The sequence below is a fragment of the Corvus kubaryi genome, unplaced genomic scaffold (assembly GCF_017639235.1).
Source record: "Corvus kubaryi isolate FWS band 111438036 unplaced genomic scaffold, C.kubaryi_AGA036_p1.0 68, whole genome shotgun sequence".
Lineage (NCBI taxonomy): Eukaryota > Metazoa > Chordata > Aves > Passeriformes > Corvidae > Corvus > Corvus kubaryi.
Window position 1 is genome coordinate 23528098 of NW_024582056.1, and position 9634 is coordinate 23537731.

The 9634-nt window shown below is 41.0% G+C and overlaps 1 protein-coding gene and 1 long non-coding RNA gene across 5 annotated transcripts in view; both read right to left on the bottom strand.

Annotated features, from left to right (window-relative positions):
- Positions 1-462, bottom strand: part of ZNF407 (zinc finger protein 407) — a 335350-nt gene extending 334888 nt beyond the window's left edge. The window contains exon 1 of the mRNA XM_042048657.1: positions 69-462. Coding sequence (XP_041904591.1) covers positions 69-462 — 394 coding nt within the window. The remainder of the gene's footprint in view (positions 1-68) is intronic.
- A 207-nt stretch (positions 463-669) lies between these two features.
- Positions 670-7317, bottom strand: LOC121674491. 4 transcript variants are annotated; one of them, XR_006019639.1, is made up of 4 exons: positions 6316-6645; positions 4971-5078; positions 2370-2609; positions 670-1659 (listed from the first exon to the last, which is right to left on the bottom strand). It is a non-coding gene; the product is annotated as an uncharacterized LOC121674491 (long non-coding RNA). The 4 variants fall into 4 exon arrangements; XR_006019637.1 differs by lacking the exon at positions 670-1659 and adding an exon at positions 6707-7317 and having other exon boundaries at positions 1713-2609; positions 6316-6395; XR_006019638.1 differs by lacking the exon at positions 670-1659 and adding an exon at positions 2781-3197 and having other exon boundaries at positions 1713-2609; positions 6316-6657.
- Positions 7318-9634: the final 2317 nt, after the last annotated feature.

Sequence of the window (9634 nt, forward strand, 5' to 3'; positions counted from 1 at the left end):
CCGCAGCCGGCGTGAGGGGCCGCGCGCCCAACGGCTGCCGCCGCGCGCGCGCCCTGGCGCCATCTTGCCCTGCCCTGAGATCGTCCCTAACTCCCGGCTCCTGCTGCCCCCCACATCGTCCCGGGAAGGGATAGTCCCAAAAGAAAGGACGGAGCTCCGAGGGTTTTCCCGGGATGCGCGTGCCGGTGAGGCCGGAGCACGGAGCCCCGAGGGTTTTCCCGGGATGCGCGTGCCGGTGAGGCCGGAGCTTCGTGCGCCTGCCGGACGAAGGCAGGCGGGGTGGCAGGAGCCAGCGGGTGCGCTTGTGGAGCTTCCCGAAGCTGCCCGTTCTTGGAGCGTGGCGCAGCCCGGCCTGCCTGTGCCCCCTGCCCCCACTGCAGCCCTGGCGCTGCGTTGCGCCGGTGTAACCTCGGGCCGCGCAGGGCTGCGCGTAAAGCTGTGCCTCACGTTCTCACCCTGCATCGCACTGCAGCGAGACTTGGATCTGGTCCATGGGAAACCTGTTCTGGGGGAGGGGAAAACAAGTCCTTGTCGTACAGCACCGCAGCCATTCACTAAGGTTATCAGTCGAAGGTGGTGCCCACGCTCCAAGCTGTACTTAAAATATCTTTCAGGGAGTGCAGTTCAAGAGAGGAACAGTTGAAAAAGGCAAGAGGGAGGCTATTTGTAAAGTATTTTGTACTTTATAAATTCGTGAAGAAACTGTGATGATGAAACCCTAAGTGTTCTTTCTTTCTTCCTTGAGACAAGTTACATGATTAATATCAAAGCAAAGAGTCATCTAAAGAGTCTTCAGACTTCTGTGGTGAAATGCAGTTGCTTTTTCACTGTTGCTTATGGTTTTTAAAAATTCAGGTTTCCCATTTATGTCATGATTACACAACATTTTTTAATAGACAGAGTAGCTTAATTAAACAGTATTTAGCATTCTTCAAGGCCGTCGCACAGAGTCACTAGGAGAGAACACCTCACTGGGAATACATCTGCAGTTCACTGACTTTTTCCAGTCATGCAGCGTGCACGAGCTTACCAACTAGAAGTGACAAGAGTTCTATTCAGCCAGTTAGTCGCTGGCTAATCTGCTAAGTTTATGGCACAGCAATGCCAATTCTGTCGTGGGTTGTAAAGACTGTAAGAATGGGTTGAAAATGAAGCAGTTGCTGTCGCCTGAGCCTTTCATTGAAGCGAAGTGGAGCGCTTTACCAGTGTTTTGGGAAAGATTTTAAATGAATGAACAAATTAAAATGCTAAAGTACCACACAGGACATCAGTGAAGAGGGCTAGCTCCTTTTCCTCTGCCTAAGGGCTATACTACAGAATTTAGTTGTTCTGTGTATGATAGGAAATATACACAGAATATGGCTAAATTTGTAGTAAAGGTATCTTTGGGATTTTAGATACATACTTAGATTTAATAGTTTGACAGTCTACAGAAACCACTAGCAGTTGTAAGAATAATACAATTAAGAACAATGTGATTCTTCTGGATATTTTTCAGCATGGGGAAAAGAGATAAAACACCCTCTTGATGTCCTTTAAGCTCAGTTTCTCTGCAGTTTAAAAAATTCCTTTCATGTGCCTTAAAAGATTTGTAGGTCTGGGTCTCAAGTAACACCAAGTGAGCCTGCCTGGTCCATCAGTTACTTCATCAGTTACCTACTGTGAGGAAACATAGTGGAGAAAAAGACATGACTATGAGAGCTGGAGTTCTGTAAGTGGAAATAGTTCTAACAAAATGAAAAGAGGCAGCATATTTTAGGAAGAGCCTGAAGAGGGAGCCATTGGTATGGGAGAAATAGCATCTGAGGCAGAATCACTATTAATCTAAAAAAAATTTATACCTGTAGCAAAAATTACTAATTTTATTTTGTAATTCTAAGCTGTATTTATTAAATGTGTACAGACATCCCTACATTTAATGTTCTGACTTAGGTATATACAGAATTCTAAAGTTGTGCTGAAAAGTGGTTGTTCTGTGCTCTGAAATATTTATGCTAATAAAAATAGAATAGAATGCAAGCTGAATAAGTCAATGAGTAATTAACAAGGATCTAATTAGTTAATAAGTTAGTTTATCAATGGATTGTAAACATAGACTATATTTATTTTCTTACAGAATGCGACACTAGGAATGTTCATGCAGTTGCTATATTTCTACCACACCAAAATACTGATTTCACTAGAAATGTTGCTCATTTTAAGAGTAGTACCAGCTCTGTACTTAGCTGTGTAACTTAAAACTCTCCCTACCTTTCCTACTTAATATTCTGTGTTTGCTCCTGTACAGAAAACACACAGAGCTTTGTGATTACTACTACCAGAAATCAGACATTCAGCAAGATAAAGGCAGTCACCTTAATACCACTTACCAACTCTGAGTCATGGGTTTTCCCATCAGATTTGTTCAGAAGAAATAACTCCGTGACTCAATGATGATCTCATAAATAGAATGTCGCTGGCAGGGCCTCCAAAGGACACCATGGTGTCTGTAGGGTATCAAGTCATCAGCAGTACTGTCCGTAAGGGTTTCTTAACCACCATTGGTTTTTTACAGAGTAGCACATTTTTGAAGAAAACTTGCATATATCTTTATTCTGCAGTTCCAACTCCTAAGAAAACATGGAACAGAATAATTAGGATATAAACACCAAGAAGTGTCAATTACCTATGCATATATATACACATGTATGTATACTTTCCCTTTTTAATGCAAGTTATTTTGCCCATTTGTAAAGGTGTGTGATTCAGGAAGCAAAGTGCAATATTCCAGTTTGACTGACCTGCTGCTGCATGCTGTTAAAACTGATGGAATTTGGTTGAGTCAGCATCCTTGGAGGTATTTAAAGATGTGGCACTTAGGGACATGGTTTAGTGGTGGACTTGGCAGTGCTGGGTTAATGGTTGGACTCCATAAAGGTCTTTTTTAACAATGGACAATTGCAATGACCAATTCTATGAATCTGCCGTGGTCCCGTGATCCTGGTCCCTCGCTTAGCACTGGTGCAGCACTGCTGTGATCCACGGCTCAGCTGGTTCCAGCACTGCCTCGGCCGAATGGCAGCCTGGGCAAAACACAGGTGGCTTCTGGCCGGCTCGGCAGGGTCACAGAGGGCACTGCCAGTGACACACTTGAGCATGTATGGGCTAGCTGAGGCCAGATGGCGGCAGCTCTGATGTGGATTTGTGCGGAGCTGCCCCTGTGGAGGGAACCATGACAACATTTCAGTGCCCACTGTGCCTGGTGTCCAAAGCGAGCGTGCACAGCCCCGCCCAACCCGCTCCACGGCCGGGCAGCCACACCCGCTCTAGGAACCAGAGGAGGCGTCAGGGCACGGCTGCGCCTTTGTGCCACCGAGGTCGCACTGCCCGTGGCACCTGCACCCGCTCTTTGATTAAAGGCTGCACCTTCTGACTCACTTCATTTTAACCACTGGGTTCACAGCCCAGTTTTGCCAAGGAGCTTGTTTGAAGTACAGATAGTTACCCATTTTTACATAAACAAAATGCTTTCCCACTGCTAGGTGCCTTTTGTTAAATTTTTTTGTTGTGATATAAAGCACCTTATGCAAGCAGGTAAAAATGTGATAAAAATTATGTGGTTTCCCAACTTTTCCTGCTATTGTAAGTGTATTATAAATGTTTGAGAAAAATATAGAGGCTTTAAAGGAACACTTAGAAGGTATTTGTTTGAATTCCTTATAATTACATAAAATCAGGGGGGGAAATATTTTTGAGCAGCTTGAAGAGAATAAAAGGGTTCTTTGAAATTAAAATACGTTTATAGAAGTTTAAGTTTACAGAAATTGCAAGAATTTAAAAAAAAAAAACAAGATAGTGCTTGAAGTTCCCCCACTTAACAAAAGGGAGGAACAGTGACTGCAAATGCTTTCATTTGGCTCACAAGATGCATCATCCAGGCCTAGTCTTGCCTGTATTATTAAAGGCTTTCTATTCAGTCTGAAATACAGAAGCATGGGGGCCACGAATATCTATCTGCATGTGCACAGAGAGGTATCTTCACTGAGGCACTTGAAGAGTCAGATGTGATCTTGCATCAGATCCTGAATAATCTGAGTTATGTTTCTCTAAAGTCAAGTTACAGTCCAGCTGAGGAGTGGTAAGAAGTGTGTAATATCTATGATACGTAATAGTCTGGAACAGTAGTCAGCCATCTGTCTGCTCAGTGTCACAGTAGCCAACATCTCAAAATGGTCATAGAAAGCAATTGCATATAAGCACAAACAATTAAACTGTTTTGCATACACAATACCAAACATGCAGATAGGAGACCTTGCTTACGTCTCTGTGCATGCAGCTTTCTAGATACATACATCAATATCAATATACCAATAAATCAGATGTGGGGTTTTGACAAATAACTAAAGTTACTTGAAGCACACAGGTAGAAATTTTACCCATGGACATTACCTTCAAGTCTTCAGGCTGTTCCCTCCAGAAAATCCCATGTTAAGATACACCAGCACCTAGAGAACACTGCTGGTGAATTATTTTCTTTCCTGGGCCGATAACACTTTTTTGGGCACTTTATAAGGGTGACTTAGCAAAGGCTAAGCACAGACTGCCATTGCTAGCTTGTTCACCAGGAGTGAAGCTAGCACAGCATCTATTACGGTTTTATTTGTTTGCTTGTTAGTTTAAAATTTATCTTTCATTCCACTGTTTTTTAATAAAAAGTGGACTATATAAATTTTGGTGTCCAGAAGCCCCTACCAAAGCCAGATTTAGAAAGATTGTACTTCCAGGATCTTACTGGTCCTTCCACTGTGATGAAATGAAACTTTATCTTTTGAAGTTGTCACTGGAATGTCAGGGTTGCTGTCAAATTGAGGATGTTAACCCTGCCGATGGAATATGATGCCTTGTCAGGAAGGCAGTAATGCACAGGAGATGAGTAAAGCAGTACTAACTCTTGCATTTCTAATTGTAAAAAAAGACTGATGCAAACTTACGTGAAATTCATACGAGGGCTCTGCCACCACTTGTTTCTTCTACCAGAAGGGTATATGTCAGGAATGTGTCATGTTGAATATTTTCCAGTTTCTGTTACAGTTGCAATTCTAAGCTCAGAAAAAAAAAATCACCTTCAGTTCCACAAATAAGAAGACAAGCATATTTGAATTATTCTTACAGATATTAAAAAAAAAAAAAAAAAGAAAATTGTAGCTGCATGAGAAGGATGGGGAACATGCAATTGGCCAGCACTTCATGTTAATTTACAGTGAGAGATCATCAGAAGGATTTTGAGACTGGTAGCAACATCAGCAGTAGCCACACATACATCCACAACATCTGGTTTCATTTAACTACAGATACGTATAAGTCTGTCTGGAGGTGTACTCTGCCAAACCTCCAAGGATTTGGTTTTCTTGTACTGTGGGTTTTTAATAAAAATTCATTTAATTTTAATAATAATTCATTGCAGTAAAATGAGAGTCATTTATTACCCTGTATTGTCTGTTATGCGTGAAGATGTCCGGCTTGCCAGAATTTACAGCTCTACCACTGTACAGTTAATCTCTTGCAAACTCACAAAGCAAGTTTCTCAAATAGACATATATCTCAAATACCAACATCAAGTCTGGTACATTATGCATCAATACATTAAGATTTAATGTGGTATCAGATCAGAAAATAATATGCAAAAAAAGTACACTACATGAAATAGAGATTTAATCCTTATTTTTCATTTTCACTAAGTCAACATATTATTCACCTGGCACACGCATCCTAGTCCTGTTAGAACTACATCCACTGAAATAAGAATGTGTGTAAACTGGTATCTTTAAGGGAAGAATTTCCTGGTTACACACTGAAATTCTCAAATGCTCATCAAGTAAGGAATGTGACCATTTTTCTTTGCTGTCAAGATGCACCTTATGCAGTGTGGACTTTGGAGCTTAATCAAGGTTTTGCTGGGGTTTTTTGCCCTCCCAAGGGTAAAGTTTCTTAGCAAAAAGAATTCAAATTCCACACCTATGGAAGTGTGTTTGCACTTTCACTCATCTGTTTAAGTCCACAAAAAACCACAGACCACAGCTGTTGTTCCTGCCTTGAGGAGTAAGTGAATGTGGCGCGTTTCACCCAAAGAACCTGAGTGAAATTACATAACAAAATGCAAGCACACTTTCAGATAGTATTTACAATTTTTAAAACTCTCTGAGAGTGGATGAAGTAACTAGGAACTGTCTCCATTGTCCTCCATCCAAACAACTCATTCCATGTGAGAACCAACTGAAAAGTTTTGCAGGGACTGCTGATCCTCCCATTACAGCAGACAGTGACTCTTTCGCTTACCTCTTTAGAAAGCAGTGGAAATGTCAAAATGACTTCTAAGTGACTTCAGGGAGAAGAGTCACACTGGTTCAGGTTCATAGCTGAAAAAGAAATATGAAGAGGTTTCAAAATTGCATACCACCATGCTTGTGTTGTTAGCAGATCGTTTTGAATTTCCTGGTCTACTTTTATATAATCTAACATAGCAGCACTGCAGAAAAACCTTTGCTATATATTTGTCAAAATTATCTGCAACATGGAGGTGTTTTCATACACTGTTCCAAAGAATGCAAGTGAGAAAATCACTGAAATATTTGGCAGTAGAGCAAAGTAGACAAATACGCACTCCGTTAACAAGGAACTGTTTGTGTTTTTCCATTCATATCTTTGTTTAAAATATTTAGTGACACACCTCCTAAAGGACATGATGTATCTGCAGCTCTAAATACAGACATACATGGAGTTGGGCTCGATGATCCTTATGGGTCCCTTCAAATTCTAGATATGCTATGATACAAGGTATAAACTTGAAAATCAGTTAAGCTTTACCTTGGAGCAATAAGTATTTAACTTTACGTGTTGCTTGCACTGGAATGTTCCAGCAGAAACAAGGGAACTCATTGGTCCTCACTGGCACCAGCCACTGTGGCAGGGGCCTCTGTGTCACAGGTAAAGGCACAGTTGCACAATATTCCCTGTCCAAACACGGACTGTGAACATCCTTAACTAGCAAGGCCTTTTATAACATTTTGTGAAAAAAGCCAAATGCTGTATTCGGAAAGGAATAACTAGCAGGAATCAAAGTCAACTTCTTGGGAGTAGTGTAACCGAAAAGGAAACCCATAACTATGTGAGTAAGCCTAATTTCCACTTTCACAGGCTAAGCAGACAATGACCTGATTAGTTCTCAGTCTCCGGAGGCTGCTCATCTCACTGTGCCTTCAGCTCCTATTGTCAGCATCTTATTCTCCATGATTTTAACTGACACACTTTTCAGTCTTCTCTTTTGAAACATTACTTAAGGATTAAAAACTGTGTTTATCTAATATAAAAAAGTGACTTTCACACTTAAACCCCCGATTTTAAATGGAAATTAAAATGTTCTAATTTCTTTCACATTAATAATCAATAGAAAAATATGATCCCATTCTTGAGTGTTTGATTCCCTACAACATGGATGTACAGTCTACAGGAAAAAAGGAAGACTTGGGACAATTCTTCCTCTACCAGGGAGATGGGCAGAATTTGAGCAGCTGTGTATAAGCACCTAGTACTGTTAGATGTACTCTGGGGGCTGTGAAGCACTGGCACAGGTTGCCCAGAGAGGTGGTTGGAGGTACCATCCCTGGACACATTTAAGGTCAGTTTGGATGGGGCTCTGAGCAGCCTGATCTACTTGATCCTGCTCATTGCAGTTATCTTGGACTGGATGGTTTCCAAAGGTCTCTTCCAGCCCAAACTATTCTATAATTCTATGATCTTTAAGGTCCCTTCCAACCTAAACCCTTTTATGATCCTATGATCTAAGTCTTGACACCTGTGTCAAGCTCTCAGAGATATAGACGCTGCTTTTGGACATCCCCACGATATTGTTTTCCCATTATTCAGTCCTTAGTAAGAAAAAATCCTGAATCAGAATGGACAAGATTTTTTTTTTTTAAATCAGTGACTGGATTAGATCTTGCAAGTGTACATATACATACAGCTACATGCCTGCATATGTAGGCACACAAATTGTACATATGATCTCTGTAGTTAGTTGGTCAGGATTTGAGAATATCTAATATGCTCTGGCATGGGATATGGCATACCAGGCTAGGGCTAACAAACAGAAGCAAACTTTAATCCTATTTCTAACACTAGTATTGTAGAGTTATCTCTAACTTACTGTGGCAACAAATAGCTGTTAGTGCAACCAAGAGAAGACATTTCTAGAAATGTTGTACAACAGTACAGACCTTAGAAAAATGTACACTGTTCCTTTTTTTCAAAAGGCTGATGAGATGCTGCACAATTAAAAAAAAAAAAAAAAAAAAAAAAGGAAAAGACAGGGTGGACACTTGGTCTAAGAAGGAAAGAGTAGCTCTCAATACCCCTGTGGGTGGGATTTGCTTTCCCAGTGCTTTCTTTCTTTCATGGACAGGAGAATCTGAAGTTTTATGCTCTTTCTCTCCTCTGGGACTGAAGGAGCATGGAGATGGTCTGCATAATTCAGTGGCCTCACTCTTTCACTCACATGGTTTTAACTTGACAGTAAGTGGCTATTTCAGAGCAGAACCTTATTTAAGTGCACTGCTCTGATAGTGTCCATGCTTATAAAATTATGCTCTTTGTTGACTCTATTTTATTTGTCATTCCAAAGAGCAGCAGTAAAAAATACATAAGCCCATCTTCCATTCCAACTTTGTAATGTAGAACACATAGACAGCATATATTATAGTGGTATTTCAGAGCAGTCCTATTCCTAAAACACAGCCTCCATGCCTCTTTTATGATGAAATCTGCCACCTCCATCTCACCAACTTTTCTATTCTTCTGCCAAAATGGTCATATTTATGAGCAGAGGTTTCTTTCAATTATGTTTCAAACTAATTTGGGGATGCTTCTGTACAGGACTAAAAGTTGGACTTAATGATCCTTGTGGGTCTCTTCTAACTTGGCATATTCTGTGATGCTGTGGGATTCTGTAACTTGTAAAACCACTGCAAACCCAGAGATTGAAATGTTTTATGTCAATTATATGTCTTCAAATATTTCAGCAATATTCCCTCATGTACCTCTGTGGTGTGATAGCTTTTAAGCATGGACCTATCTTCCCTGAATCCTGTGCAGACTCTGGATTACTCACCTCTGCAACAGTCATTACCATGCTGGTTCCTAAATGCTTTCAACAAGTGAAGGTAGGCTACAAATCTTTTAAGGCACATGAAAGGAATTTTTTAAACTGCAGAGAAACTGAGTTTAAAGGACATCAAGAGGCTGTTTTACCTCTTTTCCCCATGCTGAAAAATATCCAGAAGAATCACATTGTTCTTAATTGACAGTTCACAGAGAATTATTCTGTGATGATGTGCAGACCAGCGTATTCTGGGCTTTGAGGCTTTTGGTCCTTGTCTTGAAGTCCTCTCTCTTGACACAGGCACTAAAAGTTACACTGTAGTTCTGCAGTCAGGAGTGCCAACACAAGTAAGAGACTGAGCTGAGTCCTCCTTTTCCCCTTGAACACCATCAGCAGCCAGAGGCAGAATCCTTACTCAGCTCTTGCAGCTGAACTGTGAGCCTCACAGCCTCAGGTAGGGCTGAAAATGGGTGTTTATTGAGAATGTGATGTGATGCTCAA